The sequence below is a fragment of the Lycium ferocissimum genome, chromosome 4, assembly GCF_029784015.1.
Source record: "Lycium ferocissimum isolate CSIRO_LF1 chromosome 4, AGI_CSIRO_Lferr_CH_V1, whole genome shotgun sequence".
Taxonomy (NCBI): domain Eukaryota; kingdom Viridiplantae; phylum Streptophyta; class Magnoliopsida; order Solanales; family Solanaceae; genus Lycium; species Lycium ferocissimum.
Window position 1 is genome coordinate 9,409,989 of NC_081345.1, and position 21,277 is coordinate 9,431,265.

The 21,277-nt window shown below is 34.6% G+C and overlaps 1 protein-coding gene, 1 long non-coding RNA gene and 1 pseudogene across 2 annotated transcripts; all 3 read left to right on the forward strand.

Moving 5' to 3' along the window:
- The first annotated feature begins 8,070 nt into the window (after positions 1 to 8,070).
- LOC132054356 (L10-interacting MYB domain-containing protein-like) lies at positions 8,071 to 9,292 on the forward strand (annotated as a pseudogene).
- A 5,162-nt stretch (positions 9,293 to 14,454) lies between these two features.
- On the forward strand, positions 14,455 to 15,065 carry LOC132051518 (histone H2B.3-like). Its single transcript, XM_059442651.1, has one exon. It carries the CDS (start codon positions 14,495 to 14,497, stop codon positions 14,921 to 14,923), a length of 429 nt encoding a protein of 142 aa, XP_059298634.1. The 5' UTR covers positions 14,455 to 14,494; the 3' UTR covers positions 14,924 to 15,065.
- Positions 15,066 to 15,905: 840 nt separating this feature from the next.
- Positions 15,906 to 19,615, forward strand: LOC132054357 (uncharacterized). The gene is made up of 4 exons (XR_009414260.1): positions 15,906 to 16,189; positions 17,512 to 17,598; positions 17,723 to 17,841; positions 19,438 to 19,615. It is a non-coding gene; the product is annotated as an uncharacterized LOC132054357 (long non-coding RNA).
- Positions 19,616 to 21,277: the final 1,662 nt, after the last annotated feature.

The window sequence follows — 21,277 nt, forward strand, 5'->3', positions numbered from 1 at the left end:
TAAGCTTAATTAGCAATTAGAGAGTATAATTGAACTTCTATAACGTTGGGTTACCGATTCTACTCTTGTAATACCCGTTTGACCCTTGTGGGTCCGATTTCCCTCTTTTCTATAGTTGATTTTCGATTCAAACGAATGTATAGCAATATGGGTACCGATAATTCCCGTTTCTAACTTAGATTTGATAATGACTATACTTTAAGTATTCGGAGGCTCTTCGAAAGGGCAAGACTCATATTTGACGGTTCGTGGCACCAGCTTGGTATCGAGGTAGGTTACGGCTTACCTTTCGATTAGACTTCAATTAGCGAAAATATGTAGAAGTTAGTGATTGATGGAGAGAGCATGTAAGCCTTCGGGTATGAAGTTGTGATGGATATTCTTAGGTTGGTATTGTTGTTTGACTTTGTGGGCTTGCCGCCTTGTTTATCGTGATTTGGCTTGTTGCCACGTGTAAGGTGTTGGGCATGTTCACCATTTTCTATGTTGTGTTTGTGATGCATCAATCTCTCACTTATCTTGTCACTTATCATCGATAAAGGAAATAACATTGATTTAGGATTGGTATTGCGATGTGTGCTCATGTAGAGGCATGAATGAGATTTGATTGTGATTTACACTTGATGTTGACATCGAACATAGCATTCATACACATTTACATGATTCATTGATACGGATTATGATTGATACTAGTGATAATAAGTGAGAAAGGAACATTCAAGATTGTGGACAGGTTTGATATAGAAGCCATCTCTGGGCTGTGTGCGGAGTGGCTGGTGTTGTAGAAGTCATCTCTGGGCTGTGTGCGGAGTGAGTGATACATGGACTTTTCAGGTCCCCATGGGTCATGACTATCGGGACGTGGAGCATATCCTTTCGTAGCATGTGTGTACAGAGACAAACAATTGGCCAGTACATTCTTTGTATTGCATGTGCATTCATTTACTTCATTCAGCTATGTCATTGATTCTGCTTGGCATGTATATCACGTGTGTTGTTCTGATCTTGGATTGTGTTGTGATTTGGACTTGACTGCTCACATGCCTACCTTTCAATCTCTTTCTTATATACATTTGATCTAATTATTGTCGGCTTATGATGTCTACCGGTACATAGTGTTCGTACTGATACTACTTTGCTGTACTCTTTGTTCTGAGTATAGAGTTTGTAGCAGGTTCCTCCACGACACCTTGTGAGTGATCCCGAGGCTCAGATAGTGTCCACGGTGAGCTTTTGATGGATCCCGCTGCCCGGAGACTCCTCCATATTACTCGTCTTATTTTCTATTCTAAGACAATTTCAGTATTTCAGACTTGTATTTCCAGACTTATGTGTTAGTAGCTCTTGTACTATTTAGACCAGATTCTGGGGATTTGTATTAGTATTCCGCATGTTTAGTTATTTATGATTTGAGTCAACTTTATCCTTTTATTTAATTTCTTATGTTTGAATTGGACATTGAATAAGGGAAGGGCTCGCCCACCAGGTGGGTTAGTATGCGTGCCCGCTAGATCCCATGAGTTGGGTCATAACAGTTTGAATTTGAGTCAACTTTATCCTTTATTTACGCCCTATGCCCCTGAGTACCTAAGAGTGAAGCCTACAATCGTACTAGATGCAAGTCACACTTATGTCTTATTCTTACTGCAATACTCATGAACTCATGACCAAATACCAGGATATGTAACTTCGATGTACCTATGCAAATGTCATGTCCCCATGCCCCATGTCATGTTATTCACGTTTTATGCCATAATAATCACGTTTCCATTTACGCATGTTCCATGATATGTCCTTCATGTTCAATATACCCATGGCACGTCTATACTCTAAAATAAGGTGTCTCTTATGATTCATACCTATGATTCCTTTCCTCTTAATCCTTTATGATTCACTCACGATAATGGGGTTGATGAACGAAAAACAAGATAATCTAAGGTATTCGCATCTAAGTTTCAGAGCGAACAAGATAAGGTTCGAAATAATGTACGTTCCAATTTAAAAAAGAGTTCCTTTCATGTACGCGGTGGTACTTATTTCAGAAGTATTCTACTCCGACTTGACGTATTCATGTCATGCCTATGCTCGAGCTTTATGCTATATGTTAGGAACCTATTTATGTTCTATGGCTCATGTCTGCCATATTCGCATCGAGTTGCGCCTTCATTCAAGGCCCAAGTCATACTCTTGTCTCATATGTCTAACGTGGTGATATACGAACATCTATGATCAAGTCTCTAAGTGTTTAGATCTGATCTCCGCTCAGCATTCAGATGTCCTATTGTAATGTTCATATTTTTTACATTCAGATCTTATGTTATGATATCTATTATTTTCACGTATTCAAATCTCATGTCAGTTCAACACTCATGTATCCACGTCGGCCAGTATTCATGTTCCCTGTTTATGTTTCTCACGTCTATGCAATCGTGTCAAGTTCATGATCATGTTCCGGTACTCATGTCATTCACGCCTACGAATTCTTTCTCAAATACTATGTATAATATTCACGTATTCACTCATTTTCTTATCTGTGTGTTCATGTTAGACCGAAATTCATGATAGTTAGTATTCATGTCAATTTAGTATTCATGTTAGCCACGTCCATGTTTCAGTTACCCTGTTATGTCATGTCACGCGTATTATGATGCCCTTTGAGGTTTGTGTTGTGCTCTGGTTAGCTGACAGGTATTTGAGGAATGTTAGGATAGTTTTATCTACAAAGGAAACTCTGTCAAAATTTCTATATAATTCCAAAGTTAGTCCCACTTCTAGCCACGACCATCATTCGAGGAAAAATGATCCATGTCTTATGATTCACGTTCATGTATTCACTACTTATGTCTCATGTCCCCATGTTGATGTTTTCATGTAATAATGTCATTTCAGTCCCCATGTTCTATGTCACGTTTCTTCACGCTCATGTATTTATGCCGTGTCCCTACGTTCTTGAGTTAATCGCATTCCTAACCATGACCCATCATTCGAGGACGAATGATCCCAAGGGGGAGATATTGTAACACCTCGTACCTTCAGGCTAAGGTATGACCCTCATGAAGGGAACATAATGGAACCAAGATGAGGAATACAGGAAGTGTTTCGAAAACCAATCAAGTTATAAAAAGACTGTTTGGGCAAAGTATAGTCCAAAGTTACTCTACGGGCCATGTTTTCAAGTGAGTTTGCACAAGGCCTCACTTAAAGTGAGTATTTGGAAAATTCTACAAGAAATTTGAGAAAACTCAAAACATGAAAGTTGTAGCAATTTGAAATACCTTTCTCTTGATATATTCTGCAGCTCAAATAGAGCTCTATGCTAAGAGTTATACCTGTTTTACTAACACTGTTTGAAGCAGAACTTTCAGATTTTGGGTTACATTTTTTAGCCTTTTCCTACTCGAATTGGGACTCCTTATTTTATTGTTTTATGAAGTAAAAATGTCTCTAACACTATTCTAAACCCTAAGAGACTATTTATTCTCTCTCTACCTCTATCCCTAAGGAACCTAGGCACTCCAATCCTTCAAGAATCACAAGAAACTCATTCTTGCAAGCAAGAAAAATTAAGAAACCGTCAAGAGTTTGGTTTGGCGATCTAGTTTCCAAAGGTTTCCTCTAAGGTAAATCTTTTAGCCCGGGAACCTTTTTATTCTACAAGATTACATCGTTTCTAAACACTAGAATAAATTCATCCACCCGGCACCCTATAAATTCAAATTTTGGGTTACATTTTTTAGCCTTTTCCTACTCGAATTGGGACTCATTATTTTATTGTTTTATGAAGTAAAAATGTCCCTAACACTATTCTAAACCCTAAGACACTATTTATTCTCTCTACCTCCATCCCTAAAGAACCTAGGGAATCCAATCCTTCAAGAATCGCAAGAAACTCATTCTTGTAATCAAGAAAAATTAAGAAACCTTCAAGAGTTTGGTTTGGCAATCTAGTTTCCTAAGGTTTCCTCCAAGGTAAATATTTTAATCAAGAACCTTTGGATTCTACAAGATTACATCGTTTCTAAACACTAGAATAAACTCATCCACCCCGGCACCCTATAAAATATAGAGTCACGAAGAGTTAGTATTTTCTGTAGACTTTCACTCCCACCAGTCATATTAAATTGGTGTTTCCTGATAATCTAACCGTTGGATTGAGACCAAATTTTCCCTGAGTATTCATAACATATAATTCTTAAATCTAAACGGTGGAATTTGGAGGTCCGAAATAGTTCCCTTTGAGCTATGAACAGTAGCTACGAAAATCAGTAATCCTTCTCCAACGATTCAAATCTAGGGTTTGGGTGTTCTTCGTCAGAGAAGTAAGATAATTTGTTGGATTGTACTGTTTATAGCTATTAAGGGTTTCTATCTACTTGTGGGAACATTGTTGTTCTTCCCCATGCCACGTTCTCCCATGATTATACGAAATTTCATCAACACTAGGGTTTCCATCCATGTTCATGATAACCCTAAGTAAAAGTACCATGATATATCATGTTGTATTAATAATTCGTTATTGAGTTCTTAATATTCTATTCTTGTTAATTGGGAATCTTTTCGTAATCCATGAAAACCTATACTTTGCATTCCATGGGTTTTTAAATGCAAGATATGAACTTTTATGTTTATTTTCATGAACTTCTACATTTTTTCATACAAGTTATATTATTTATCTATCTTCATGTTATGATACAGTCACGAATCATGTTTATATACTTCATGGGCTACTAAGCCAATTATATCCATGTTCATATTTTAGGAGTTGTACAGATTACCGAGAAGGCTCAGATAGCCTGAAACTAGGGGTGTCAAAAAAATATGAAAAACCAACCGAACCTAGCCATACCGAACCAATTTATAGTGTTTTTTCAATAAAACCGTGGATTTTTATTTAAGCTTATAACCGTCCCGAACAATTAGGGTGGTCTTTTTAATTTATACAAAAAGCCTAAAAATTCCCGAACTGAACTGAATAGCCTTACATTTATGAAATATATTTTATATATTAAATTGAATATATAAAATATATTTTATAAGTTCTGTTTCAAATATAAAAAAGAATTTTGGCCACTAAATTTTGGGCCTTTAGTTGATTGGATTTAGTTTCAAAAGGATACCTCATATACATAGTCATACGGTCATAGATTTAGATGATTTAAGTAGGCATTTTTGGTTATAATTAGCACTAACCGAAGTTTACCTCCATCTTGGTCTCCTCTACTATGTTGCTTGATGTATATGTATCAAATTCAAGCTGCGGTTTTGTGGCCTATAAGCTAATGTTTGTTTTGGCTCAATTCAACATTATTGTCTTTGGCAAGTTATTCTTCTCCCTGGCCAATCAGTGAGGATTCACGTCGTTATTGTCTTGCTACTTGATATAACACAATTTAGTTTAATTACTTTGTGTAGTTTTTTTAATAGCTTTTACATTAAGTATTTCATAAGAAACAAATAGAAGCTTTATTTGATGGTGTACTGCAAATAGGTTTGTGGAGGTCTGTGTCGTTATATTTTAATGGTGGTGTATTCTTAGGTCACACTTTAAAATTAAAATAACCGAACCGTTCCGATACCGAAGAAAAATTGAGATGATGGGACGGTCTCGAAAAGTCTAATTTTGGTTATACAAAATAAAATAATCAAAGAATTGGGATGGTATAATTTTTTTTAAATAACCCACCGAACCGTCCCATTGACACCCCTACCTGAAACTACGTATGCCAGCGTAGGATAAGGGTCCCTTCGCCTAGTTAGGACGATACCTTCATGTTTACCCATTGCGGGTTATTGAATCCATTCATGTTCATGTTCATGTCTTGTACCCAGGAAAGGTGCAAAATGACTTAGCTGGTCGGACAGAGATCAGGCGCCACACACTTACGTGGTGGTTATATGTTGGTTATACTAAGGCTCTCTCACTTAAAATGTTGTACTGATGTTACATTATACCTATGTCAGATGATACTCATGTTTTTGTTCAGCTTACAGTTTCAGTTCTATTATTTCATGTGCCATGTTATTTCATTCAGTTGCTTACATACCAGTACAATTCAAATGTACTGACGTCCCCTTTTATTTACCCGAGAGCCTGCATTTCACGATCCGAATTCACAGGACGTCGGATCAGCTCGTTAGGATTGTGCTCGTATCAGCTATTGGTGAGCCCCATTCCATTCGGGGTGTTATCCTTACTTTACTTTTATGTTAGTTATCCAGTTAAGGTATGCCGGGGGCCTTGTCCCGATAAACAGTTCAGCAGTTAGACTCATGTCAAAGGTTTCATAGACTAGTCAGTACGTCATGTCAGATGTTAGTTGACTTAGCCTCGTAGGCTACCTTATCATATTTCCGCATTCATGATATATACTTATTATTTTAGGACTTATGATTATTGAATTGAATGTTTTTCACAAACTATGCATGTTTATATTGTATTCCACACCAGTTCATGCCCTATGATTGATTCAGAAAGTCATGTGGTTCGCTCGGCCACATGCATTCAGGCACCGAGTACCGTGCTATGCTCAGGCCATGGTTTGGGGCGTGTGATAAGTTGGTATTTTACCAACTTATTTCTTTTTTAAGCTTAGACTTTTGCAATATTTGATTTGATAAAATAGTGCATTTAATATCGTTTATATCTATTTTACAGGTTTTATGTGATTTAGAAGTGATCGAAAGAAACCAAGTGAAAATTAAGTCAAAAAGAGGCCAAATTGGACAGTTTTGCAAAACTGTCAAAACTGGACAGTTTTGCAAAAACGGGACAGATTTGCAAATCCGAAAATATTGGCTGTTTTGGTCATATTTTAATGTGGGAATATTGGGAGCTATAAGAGGATGACTTGGGAGAAAATATCATTATCTTTGGCCACATTTCAAGCTTGGAGCTAGGGTTCATCATCAACCACACCATTGGAGGAGAAGATTGGAGCTCTTGAATGATAAAACTCTTAATCATTTCTTCAATTCCTTGTTATGTATTGACTATTTAAGTGTGTTTTATTTTATTCTCTCACTTGCATCTTGTTTTTGAGAATATCCATTATCAAGTGTTGAATTAAATCTCTTGTTTTGCTTATGTATTGAACAATTTTTATTTCTAATGAAGTGAGTTAATGTTTTTCTATCAACTCTTCATGCTTAAATGTCTCTTAATGGTTGCAAACATTATTTGTGCCTAAGTACTTTTACTTTGCTTGAGAAAGAAAGTGAAAGTTAGGAAAAGAGTTAGATAACAAGGATTTGAGTCGTTAAATCCATCTAATAACTTGAGCTAGAGATAGGATAGTTAACTTGGGATTATATTGATTGTGCCTAATATCACACTTTAAGGCTTGAGAAAGCTTAAAGTGAAATTCATTGATTTGGTTGAGAAACTTTCAATGAAATTTAGAAATCATTATCTATTAACATAACCTCGTTCTTAGTTGTAAAATTGTAAAATACGTTAGATCGTTACTTGAGTGTAATCTCCTATTATCCATGCTTGTGGCCATTGATCATTTTACTTGCTTTCTAGATTAGTTTATATTTTCGCATTAGTTATAATTTTCTTAAAATCAAAATATTATCAAGTGTTTGGCTTAACGTAGAAAGTGATAATGCCTTACTTGTTTAAATCGCCTAGTATATTGTTCCCTGTGGGATCGATCCCGACTCATAGTTGGGTAAATTATATTGCATACGACTGTGTACACTTTCTCTTTGAGGAGTGGATTTGAACGTTATCAGCGTTATAGTTGTAAAGTGAAGAAATCATTTAGTTCCAAGTAAAAATTATGTACCTTTTGTTTGTGTGATCATTTTGATTGGATTTGTGTGACTTGTTGGTCCATAGTAGTTTTACGTTCTTATTGTGCTAACTGTTAACACTAAATTCTTCAAACTTGTTTGATTTTCCTTTGCTAGTTACAATCTAGGTTCCATTTTTGTTTCTGGGATTGAAAAAGATTTGTTTTTCTTTTCAACCACCACTAGTAACAAGCATGGTTGATTGTCTCCTCCGCTTTCATGAGAGTTCATGAACATTTATTTCTCCTTTCTTCAGATTATTTATATTCAATCATGTCGGAAACTAGTTTGGGATGAAGTAATGCTAAGTGGGATGATGATGCCAAAATTAAATTTATAAAGTTGTGTGAAATAGAGATTAGAAAAGGAAATAGACCACACACTCATTTAAATAAAGATGGATGGAGAAATGTTGTTGAAGAGTTCAATAAAGAAAAGGAAGACACTATGATAAAAAATAAATGAAAAATCATTGGGATAACATGAAAAAAGATTGGACTCTTTTTAAGAAGTTGATAAGAGGGGAGACATGTTTAGGATGGGATACCACGAAAAATACAGTTATGGCAGATGATGATTGGTGGGAGCGAAAAATTAAGGTACGTCTCTCACATTGTTCTATATGTCTTTCTTATTTCTTTCATTGCTAAATTTCTTGGTTTGCTTTAGTAGTTTTGAATTTTTTGTTACAGGAGGATGATTGATACAAAAGGTTTAGGAAAATAGATCTTTCGCTATAATGATTTCGCTATGACGCGTTGTTTTCTGATATTGTTGCAACAGGAGAAAGAGCACGTGCAGCGAATCAAGAACAAAGGTTTGGCATTGGAGTAGATCTCGACGAAGAAGGAATAAATGATATTGATGGATATGAAGAACACTTTATTAATCCTAATGATGAAGGGAGTGATGAAAGTGATGATCTATAGAATGTGGAACGTGTTATGTTTTCTAAGCCGTCACCAAAAAGACGAACTTCAATTGATGGTATTGGCACTAGCAGTCAAGTAACAAAAAAGTAAGACAAAATCTGGTGCAACATCAATAAGAGAGGAAATACACTCTCTAATGTATATGTCTAGCAAAAGCACTGCTACATCTCCTTCAGTAGATGATTCCATCATCGATAAGTGTATGAACGTGTTGGCAACTTTTCCTGATATTCCTGAAAGGAGTGGAATGTATAACTATACTTGCAACATGTTTCTTAAGAAAGACGTACGTCAACTGTTTCTTAAGATGGCTACTGATGAAGCTCGGAAGTCTTGGTTGGAGTATAACTATGAGCTACACCTTAAGAAAATGTGAAGAATGTGTTGATGTGGTTAAATATGTTTAGTGTTTCATGTTCGCACATTATGGTTGTACGTGTAAACTTTATTTATTGCTTTTTATTTAGACGTTGTGGTTCTATCCCTAAACCTTATGGTTGTATATGTGAACTTTATGTATTGGTATTGTTGTTGTGTTGACTTTAATGGATTAGTCATGTGGGACGTTGTGTTGACTTTAATGGATCTGCAGGTGTATGCTGGTGTATTCTGTTTGACTATTAGCGAGTGCCGCATAATCACTTCATGGATTTGATTAACTTGTGCTCAGATGCCTTATTACATTCTTTTATGTTCTTGTTGCTATAATGTATATTGGACTTTCCTTTATAGTGCTTCTCAAAAGAGGAACATTAAAGAAATTATAGAAGCTATACTGTAAAGTATGCACTTGTAAAAACCAAAATGCCTCCTTCGCCCGCTTTTGATGCATACATAAGAGAACTTCCATTCTTTACTGATTTGAGTCATTTTCGTTTTCAGTTAAATGGAGAGTTGGGATATTAGCGATGTGGTATCTCCTCATCTAAGTGATATGTTAGATGACGAAGATCAAGAAATAGAAGAAATTCCGAGAGAGCAAGATGAGAAGGAACAAATGGCTTTGTGTCAAATAACAGGTGAAAATATTTTGATGTATTATGCAAAATACATATTCAAAGAACCTTGTCGTACATCAAAGCGCTCTAGAAATGTATTATTCAAGAGATATTACGAGAAAACGAGACTCGTTGTTATGAAAATTTTCGATTGAAGAAGGCGGTGTTTATTGATCTATCCAGTGACTTAACTGAAAAATATGGGCTTAAACCCACGCGTGGAATGTCTATACATGAAATTTTAGTCATGTTCTTGATGACTTGTGCACATAGAGGTGGAAATTGAATGATACAAGATATCTTTCAACATCTGGAGAGACGGTTCATAGACACTTTCATAGTGTTTTAAAGGCCATTTGTAAGCGTGCAAGAGATATCATTAGTCCACATCCAAATTATAATGATGGTGCAGGAGCTCACAAGCCATGTAACGAAAGATATCTCCCTTTCATTAAATTAAGTAGCCGGTTTTTTATAGCATAATACTTAAATTAAGTAACCAGCACTATAAAATTATACTTTTTGCATAATACTTTGAGATATCCAAGAATGCATCTTTCTTCGGTGCTTCTCAATAAAAGAAATTTTATGGTAGAAGTGTATCAATTCAAAGGGTTCTGAGTGTTCTGACCAAGTGAATGACTTAGGCGAGAAGTAACAAAAGATAGATACAAATCATGCTATGATGGCGCCGGACATAATTGCTTGCTACTGAAACCATGATATAACCAAATTCTGCATAAAAATAGCTAAAGATTCTAACAATTCTTTTATGTCTAATGAATTGATAATGTAGGAGTACAAAACCAGTTCCAGTAAAAAAAAGCTCATGTTTACTTATTCTCTCATTATTACTTAGTAAAGTTAATTTTATATATTTATATACTTGTAGGATTGTATTGGAGCTACTGATGGCACACATGTTAAAACTAGAGTACCGCAAGGTCAAGATACACCATATATTGGACGTATAGATTATTCGACTCAGAACATTCTAGTTGTTGTAGATTTTAATATGTGTTTTACATTTGCAAGGGCTGGGTGGGAAGGAGCAGCTCACGATAGTCGTATATTTGGTGAGACCCTTTGTAGACGAGAGTTCAACTTTCCACATCCACGCGGAAACAAATATTATCTATTTGATGTAGGATATTCGCACATGAATGGATACATGGCTCCATACAGAGGAGATAACGTGAGATATCACCTAGCTGAATTTCGCCGGGGTGCAGCACGACAAGTGCGAGAGCCAAGAGGACGCATTGAAAAAATTAACTATTTGTATTCTTCTTGTAGGAATATAGTAGAGCGCACCTTTGGCGTTTGGAAAGCAAGATGATCTATTTTGCGAGACATGCCTTACTATCACATTGACACTCAAAGGGACATCGTGCTTGCTAATATGGCCATTCACAATTATATTAGAAAGAAATGCAATGTGGATGATGCATTCCAAACAACTGAGAATGAAATATATATTCCATCAATTGATTCTAATGTTGGCACAACTTCAAGAGCTAATAATGTAGATGTCGAAAGCGTGGGAGAACAAAGTGATGTCTATTGGATAGGTTTCGTGATATGATTGCTAGTGAAATTTCTAATGCTTGATGCTTGTATTATATGAATATTTTCCACTTTTTGTATTTATAGCTTTTGCTGTATCAACACTTTCCAGTGTGAACACCTAATTTGGACATTGAGAATTCGGCCATATTAGCACTTTCCAGTGTGAACACCTAACTTGAAGCTATGTAAATTTAATACTTTGGACATTGAGAATATGGTTGTGGTAGTTTCTTTTCAGTGTGAACACCTAATTTTTCTTATCATACTTGAGGTTTTTCACCACTTTTTAGCATTTGCATATTTTCTAGCATTAATCTTGACTATTGAACTGTCGGCCTTCTGTCGTTGTGATTAATTTTATCCCTAAAACTTTATATTATGGTTCAACCTTTATCCAAATTATTGTTAAAATTAAAAGTAACATATATTTATAAAATTACCTTAAATAATCAGTTTATATTGAAATTGAATTAAAATATAAATTAATTACAATTTGAATCAATTTAGAATTAAAAATCTTTTAGTAATCAACTTTTTTATAGTGTTAACAGCTTTAAGGGTATTTCAGTCATTTTGACAGAAAAAAGTGCTTAACAACACTTATGTACCAAACACATCAACAACTTATTTTTAGCTTCAATACTTTTATCCAAACATGTAACTGCTCATTTATAAAATAACTTTCAACACTTAAAAAATACTTTAAGCACTTATGCTTAAAAGCTACTTTTTTTTCAGCTAATCCAAATGGGCTCCTAGACAATTCTGAGTTGGACAAGGTATGCGACGAGGCTGTGTAATAACATAATTTAGATAATGCTATGGGCTTGCGACAACAAGAAGCATGGTGACAAATATGAAATAATAGAGGCTCTAGATTGGTTGTTGCAGAGGCATCGTCCATATGTCCTTTTTTTTTTTGTTGCAGATATTTGTAAAGAAAACAGCTAGATAGATTCTGTCCTTGTTGTATGGAAATTCTTTTGATCATGATTGTTCATTTTAATTTCAATAGGAAGCATTGTGTTTCATGTCACCACTGCAATTGATGGTAGATAACTTATCAGGCCCGTGTTATGCACGAACATCACCCATCTAGTTTAGTTACAAATATATCTCAAGGGGATGTAAGTGTAGAATTTGATAGTATAAGTGTATACACAACAACAACAACATACCCGGTGAAATCCCACAATATGAGGTTTGGGAAGGGTAAAGTGTACGCAGACTTTACCCCTACCTCGAAAGATAAGGATGTTGTTTCCGAAAGACCCTTGGCTCAAGAGAAAACATGGTAAAAAAAGGTCAGATAAGGACAAGCAGTTTAAAGCAGTATGAAAATGAAACTAACGAAAGCGGAAAAGCCATGATAAAACAGTTTGAAAAAAGAGCAGTAGCTACCACATAAAATAATCGAAGTACAAGAAACAATTTTTATATTATAAGGGTATAAGTGTTTGATTTTAAAATAAATAAATATATTTAAATTGATTCAAATTACATGAGTGTTTATTCAATTAATTAATTCATTAAGAGCCTGTTTGGAAAGCCACACGGTAATTGGAATTGGTATAATTACTACCCTAGTAATTACACAGTCTATTAATTACACAATATTGTAATTATAACGACCTGTTTGTTTGTCATAATATAATTACAATGTAATTACAAGCGTGTTGTTTGGTTGCACATGTGTAATTACATATTTAGTTTAATTTAAAAATAAATTTAATTATAAAAAAATTAAAATTAATATTTAAAACATATGTGCATATATAAATGATATTAAATTAGTTATTTAATAACACATTGTTTCTTGAAAATATGTTAATTAATAATCATATATTTGTAACTAATATTGTAAAAAATAATTGATATATAATTTCACATTAATAATATTTTAATTGATTATAAAACTTAAAAAAACATTCCTTTTTTTGTGAGAACATCATGGGATTGGATGTTTGACAAAAAAAGAATATTTATAAATATAATGCCATAGCATTATTCAAACGTTTGACAATAATTCTATCAACTGTAAGTGAAAAATATACAACATGCAATGTGAAATAACAAGTCAATAGTACTAAAGCAAATATTTTTTAAATCGAAAATATAACCTAAATTCAAAATCCAAAAGATTTTTTTTTTTAACATAATACTCTTATGTCAAATTCCAACGTAACATAATTAAATACTCCTATAATTCAAAAGAAAGGGAAAATATTAGTCTATAACCTCATTCACAACGAAATTCTACTTTAATAACGTCACTCATTATATGTCAAGTTTGTTAATGACTCATTCTTTCTAATATTAAGAGATGTAGTTTCAAAAATTAGAATATTAACACGGTTATGCTAAATGAATAAAATAAAAAACTAAAAAAATACGAGCAATTACATGGAACCACAAGAAGTAAAGGTTGAGAATGAGAAGAAAGGAAATGAAATATAAATACTATTGAAAAATAAAATAATTAAAAAGTAAAAATAAAAAAGAAATTAAATAATAGAAATAAAAAAGTAAATTAGAAAAGAAAAGGAATTAAAATAAAATAAAAAGAAAATAAGTAATAGAAATAAAAAATAAATTAAAAAAGAAAAGAAATTAAAATAAAATAAAAAAGAAATAAATTAAAAAGTAACCCTGTAATTACACCCAATTCTCAGCCCCCCTTGAGAATTAGAGAGTGTAATTACACCCTCTCAATTACCCCAATTCCCACCTAACTGTGTATTACCTGATCAAATAAACAGGCCAAACTGTATAATTACACCAATTCGAATTACCTGGGTGGCTTTCCAAACAGGCCCTAAAACGATAGACCAAATAAATAAAAAGTGGAGTAGTTGATTTGATTGTCTTTTTCTAATGAATAAAATTGAACAACGAACCCTCCTAAACACGACTTTCACTTTCAAATTACCGCCAAATGAAGATGAAGGCGGACCACATTTCAAAATTTCAAATCCCTTCCTCAATCCTCACGACACTTCACCTTTTAAGTCCCCAACACCGTCGATTAATTATCAAAATCAACGGCTACAATCCACGATCCGCGTCACTCTTATCCAACCAATAACAGCTCTCCCCTAAACCACTATATAAGAAAACCCCTACCCTCATATCTCCTCACCAAATTCACATTCACAACAAAGCAAAGTATTTCCATTTCTCTCTCTAGATTTGTAAACGATGGCACCAAAGGCAGCAGAGAAGAAACCAGCCGAGAAGAAGCCAGCTTCCGAGAAGGCGCCAGCCGAGAAGAAGCCGAAAGCCGGGAAGAAGCTTCCAAAGGAGGCCGGAGGCGCTGGAGCCGACAAGAAGAAGAAGAGGTCAAAGAAGAGCGTTGAAACCTACAAGATCTACATCTTCAAGGTTCTGAAGCAAGTGCACCCAGACATTGGTATATCTAGCAAGGCTATGGGTATAATGAACAGTTTTATTAATGATATTTTCGAGAAGCTTGCTCAGGAATCTTCTAGATTGGCTAGGTATAATAAGAAACCGACTATTACTTCTAGGGAAATTCAGACTGCTGTGAGGTTGGTGCTTCCTGGTGAATTGGCTAAACATGCTGTTTCTGAGGGTACTAAGGCTGTTACTAAGTTTACTAGCTCTTAAATTCGATTTTTAGGGCTAGGGTTAGGGTTTCTTGATGTAAAAAAAGAAAAGAAATGTCCTGTTTAGGGTTTATGTTTGAAATTTATGGCAATGTAATGGACAACTATTCAGTCAATGAAGAATTTTCAGTTTCTACGTTAAATTTGATTGATTTTAAATTATGATCCTTTATGTTTTGTATTTGTTATCTGCTGTCTTGCAAAGTTGATTTAGGGCTAGGGTTAGGGTTTGTAGATGTGAAAAATATGCCCTCTTAGGGTTTCTGTTTGGAATTTATGCAATGTAATGGATAGCTATTTGTTGAATGAGGGATTTTCAGTTTCAATGTTAAATTTGCTTGATTTTGAATTATTATAATTTATCAATTACCTCTGTTGCCAAATTCAGTAGCTATTAAATCAATTTTAGGGTTGTGTTTTGTCTCTGGTTTTTGATTAGGGTTTGTTGTTTTTTTTTTTTTTTAATTTTTTTATTTAAAAAAAAGTCTAATTAAGGTTTCTATTGAAGTTAATGGCATGTAATGTGGACAGCTATTTGAGTGAATGAAGAATTTTCAATGTTCTTGGTTTAAATTGTTTGATTTTGAATTATGATGCTTTAAGTTGTGCAAATGAAGGATTTTCAATTTCATCTGTTAAATTTCTTTATGAATTATGATGCTTTAAGTTCTGTTGCTAGCTATTAATCAAATTTAAGGTTGTGTTTTCATGGTTTTATCTATGGTTTTTTGATTAGGGTTTGTACTGGACTTTATGGAATGTAATGGACAACTATTCCTCGAATGAAGAATTTTCAATTTTATCTGTTAAAGTTGCTTGATTTTGACTTATAATGCTTTAAGTCTAAACTTTTTGTCTTTTGAATTTCCAAAGCCGTCTCTATGCATTATTAATATGCTCATCAGCTTCCTGTTCAATCTTGATTTGTTGATTGATGGAGAGAATTCACATTTGTCCATCAATTTTTGTTGCTCTTAATCAATTTTAGGGTTTGGATATGGAGATGTAAAAATGTCCAATTGGGTTTCTGTTGAAATTTGTGGAATGTAACGGACAGCTATTCAATGAATGAAGAATTTTCAGCTTCTCTGTTAAATTTGTTTGATTTTGAATTATGTTGCTTTATGTTTGGTATTACTTACCTGTTTTGCCTTGTTTAGTTTCAACTGTTTGTCTGATGATTCCTTGAAGCTGTCTCTATGCATAATGCTTACAGAGTTGGCTGTTCAATCTCGATTTGTTGCTTGATATTTGCAATGTCTCTTTGGTGATTCCCTGCTCAACAATCTGGTGTCTGTTGACTCTCTATTTAGTGAAATGTTTGTACTTTTGCAATCTGTATGACACTTATTTTTTTTTTATTTTTTTTTATTTTTTTTTAATGAGTTTCAAAAGATTTGTCCTTTTTTTTAAAAATTATTAATAGCTTGTAATCCTCTTTTTGTTGAACTTTACTAACATGTAATGTGGACAGCTGTCTTTGAATGAAGAATTTTCAGTTTCTCGGTTAAATTTCCTTGATTTTGAATTATGACAGCTTTAGGTTCTGTATTACTTACCTGTTTGGCCTTGTTAAGTTTGAACTCTTTGTCTCATGATTCTTCAAATCTGTCTCCATGCATTAATCTTACACAGCTGGCTGTCCAATTTTTTTTTTTTTTTTTTGATCCCCCTTTGTTGGAGCTATTGCTCCTTTGGTGACTTGAACCCACGACACTGGGGTTGTAGGTGGGGCGTGCTGAAATGGGGGAGGGGATTACAACGTGGGGATTTGAACCCTCACCAATAAGGTGAAAGTTCAGGTAGCCAATCAACTGAGCTACTAAATCCCTACACATTTGTCCAACAGCTTCAATGCTGCTTAGGCAATTCCCTGAACAAGAATCTGGTATCTGTTGACTCTTTATTTAGTGAAATGTTTGTACTTTCTTTTCCAATTTATACGACACAATTTTTTTGTACTCAAAAGATTTACCCTTTTTCGGATTAATGGCTTCTAATGGTTACATTTTTTATTTTGTTTTGACTAATTGACATGATTTGTTGTGGTTTTTTTTTTTTTTTTTTTTAATTTTTAGTTGTTTGTGTTTGATGCATAATATTATACACTACTTTTGTTTCAAAAGGTCCTTGCTAGTGTCAACAAGGAGAGACTGATGGACTATTACTTTGTGTCTCGACTTATTTTTCTTTTTGGTGAAAAAAGATATTGTTGGTTTAGTTGAGTACATAAGCTTGCTGGTGAACCAATACTAGGTGTTGGATGTGGATAGGATTGAATGACGAGTAGATAATAATACCTTCGGGTGTTATATGTGTAGGTTCTTGCACCTCCCCCCCCCCCCCCCCCCCCCCCAACATCTTATCCCTGTCATGTTTTGCTGGTTTGTTTTGAGGTACATCCTGATGGATGTTTATTGAGCTGTTTTCTTTAACAGAGTCTGCACTTGCTTAACAACTAAGTAATTGATGGTTATGTAATGATGTTTTACTTGTTTGTATTTTCCACTTCTCACCTTGAAAGCACTCCTAACTTGAATATCTACATAGATCTCATATCTCTCCCCTCCTTTTATGCCACATTTGTAGAATATTGACAGGACACTTGGGCGTTCAGTTTCTCTGATAATGTTTGATCCATGGAAGTGACACTGGATGTCCATGATTTTTCAGAAGGTACAATTATATTTGAAGTTTGAAAGAGGGATGAGGTCTTCTAATATCTATTATGTCTTATCTTCAGTAATAATTGCGCTGTTCATGTTGTAGACACTGGTACTGATTACAATATCATTTTCAGGAGACTCCTCTGCAGCACCTACCTTCTGTTGCTGTTATTAACTATTACTGAGCTCCTCCATTGCTCAAAATTAAATTAAAATGTTTAGTTAGCTTGCTTCTGATGGTTTACTCGTGCAGGTTAGCATTTTTCCCCTCTGATTTTGAGCTATTCCAGTACAGGCAATTGAATCAACTGGTAAGATCCTAGATCAGATATCATGCTTCTCTGCCTCATAGCACTGGTTCGTCTTCTCCTCTAGTGAATGTGTTCTACAAGTTCTGTCAGTGTAATCTTTATCTTTTTAAACTAGAGCACACTGCTTTTCTTGAAATTGTCTATAACCCCCTTAATGTTGGCTACTTTGCAACTTACCCCTTAGACACTCTTGGCTTTTTTTGTTTTGTTTTTGTGGGGGCAATTAAAAGAGAACTTTATTAATCACCAAGTGAGAATTTCAAACCAGGGGAGAACAACCAACTCAGCCCCTTCTCATTTTCTACCTATGTACCTAGAAAACATGAAGCCTCGGAACATATAAACCAAACAATACAAATATGCCTAGAGAGTACTAATGTATCCAAACAGCCTATTACTAGATCTTACTCTAGTCCAAATAGCAAGCTTCAGCTGATGAAGCATTTGCTCCTTAGTTGTAGCTCTGTGCTGAAAAATCCTAGTATTCCTTTCAATCCATATGCCATGGATCACTGCTTTGGAGACATTTCCACGAGGGTGTCTCTTAGATCTAAAAGAAAATACATAGCACCATTGGTCTTCTTTCTGTCCTTATTTTGAATGTCTTTGGCACCTATATCTTTCATTGCTCACTATGTTCACATATTTCTCTTCTTTCTTATTCGCTGTTGGCATATTTCTTGCTTCACCATACTTTTCTTTTTATTCTTTATATTTTCGTCTAGACCAAATTATATTATACCTGTTTAAATGTGTCATTGTTGAAATATTATGAAGTTGTAATACCCTCTTTAAGAGTTTGATATTTGGGTCGTGATGGTTTTATACCAGCCGGTACTAGGAAGCATGTGTCCACCATTCTGTTATGGCATATGAAGATGAAATAAGGAATTCCCATGTCTACAATAACAATGAGATTGTCGTGTAATTATCTTTTGTTTTTCTTCATTTTATGTTGCAATAAATCATATAGTGTACCTATCTTACACATGTTTTCATTCTTTCTAATGGGAATCTTTATGGCCTTATTTATACTAAATAATGGTGTCCCTTGGTCTTTTTCATTGATTTAAATAACATTGCTAAAGGGTAGGTTTTTCGTTAAGCACGCACCCCCCCCCCCCCCCCCCCCGAATAATTTTCTTCGCTTTAAAACAATATGGATTTGTAGAAAATAGAGATAATGGTCACAGGGGACATAGCGAAAAGAACAAATGGAGCAAAATGCGATTTATATGTTTGTGTAGAAGTTCAAGATTTAGTCAAACTCTATGAGAGAAGTTTGGAATGAGATGGACCTCAATAGAGGTGGACTATATTTGTTAGTTTGTTTAATGCATATCTAAGTGGGATTTGTAGTCAAAATTATATAGGAATAGGTTTTTCAGTTTCTAGTCGAAGTAGTTTCATACTAATTATAAATGGAGACGTTATTAGCTATTTTCATACAGTAGAGAAGTAGAGGAGAATTGTAGAGATCGTTTAGAGATTCAGTGAGAAATTCTGAATAATTTTTTTTCTTTATATTGGTATCATAGCCTCAACGATCTTGGTAGAGAATCAAGTAGCACCGCTGCTGGCTGCCGGCGCTAACCAAGGTTTGCCGTCCGCCTGGCCAATGATTATGTTGACAAACGCCGGCAAATAATAAATGCATTAAAAACAATCATGCCGGGAAGGATGGAGCATAAACAAAATTGCAAGTGTAAAGAGGTTGATCACAATTTTCATATGTGACAAAAAGCTTTTGTGTTAAAAGCAGTGATATAAAGCTTTTGTGTTAAAAGTATTGACATAAAGCTTTTGTGTTAAAAGTAAGTATTTTGACATCCATTTCAATTCAGGGTTCTTGCTTTTTCTTCTACTTCTGATATATTCAGCTTGAGAAAGTAGAAAAAGACAAGATTTTTGATATAGGGTCTGTGTCAAGTTAACTGCCTCAGTGTTTCAGCTAGCCAAGAATCTTGATTTAAGAAGCTTTTGTGTTACAAAGTAAGTATGTGGACACCCAATTCAGTTCAAGATTCTTGCTTTTTGTTTCACTTCTGATATATTTCAGCTTAGAAAGTTAAAAAAAGGTAAGATTCTTGATAAAGGCTCTGTCGCAAATTTAACTGCTTCAGTGTTCAGCTAGCCAAGAATCTTGATTTAAGAAGCTTTTGTTAAATAGCAAGTATTTGGACAACCAATTCAATTCAAGATAATTGCTTTTTGTTTCACTTTTGATATATTTCAGCATAGAAGGTAAAAGAAGACAAGATTTTTGATAAAGGATCTGTGTCAATTCAATTCGAGATTCTTGCCTTTTCTTTCACTTCTGATATTTTTCAACTGAGAAAGTAGGAAAAAAGTAGAAAAGATAAGATTTTGGTAAAGGGTCTTGGGTCAAATTAACTGCTTGTGTGTTTCAGCTAGCCAAGAATCTTGATTTAAGGGGCTATTATATTAATGGAGGAAAGACAGAAAAAGGGGAGTTTGGTTTTTGCAGTTAATGGAGAGAGATTTGAGTTGCCACGTGTTGATACTTCTACAACTTTGCTTCAGTTCTTGCGCTCTGAGATTTGTTTCAAGAGTCCAAAACTTGGTTGTGTTGAAGGTAATGCTCCTTTTTTACCACTCTGTTACATAATATTATATGTGTTTTAAATAATCGTGATGTCTGGTCTGCTTGCCCACACCTTGACTAATTCCAGGGGTACCTACCTCCTACCAGCACAAGTATCGAGCAACTCTGTCCATCAAGGCTTGGACAAAAAGGAAGAGATTGGAATAAATCAACTGGTGTTTTTGCCTCTGTTGGAATTTGAACGTGATACCTTATGGTTCTCAACCCACCTAGTGTATACTATATGTTTGTTTTGGTGCTAATTACATAAGGAATGTTAAAAACTGTGGATTTACTTAAATTGGTGTTCTTATGGCTAATCTTCCTTTTGCTTTGTTTCTGTTCTTTCCTTGGGAATTGACAACTTCTGTTGTACTTTTCTTATTCACCAGTCATCCTACAGAAAGTTTATTATAACTTATTAGGAATTCCTTAGAGTTTTTTGTTTTTTTTTGTTTTTTCTTTCTTTCTCTTTTCTGTGCATAATTAAATTCTATACTCTTTAAGTGTTTTACTCTTAAGTGTTTTGTGACCACGGAAGGGCGTGGTGGCACGGTAAAGGTTCTTTCACCCTTAAACAGAGGTCTCGGGTCTGAGTCTCGGGAATGGAGTCCTCTTCATAATGGATTAATCAGACCATTGGATTCCGGGGTGCTTGAAGGTTTTCTGGCAATGAAATCTTTCATTTACATGAATTGGTTTCTCTTAAACTGTGGGCTGCAAGCTTTTTATTTCCTTTTTCCATATAAAGTAATGGAGCTTTAGTTTCATAG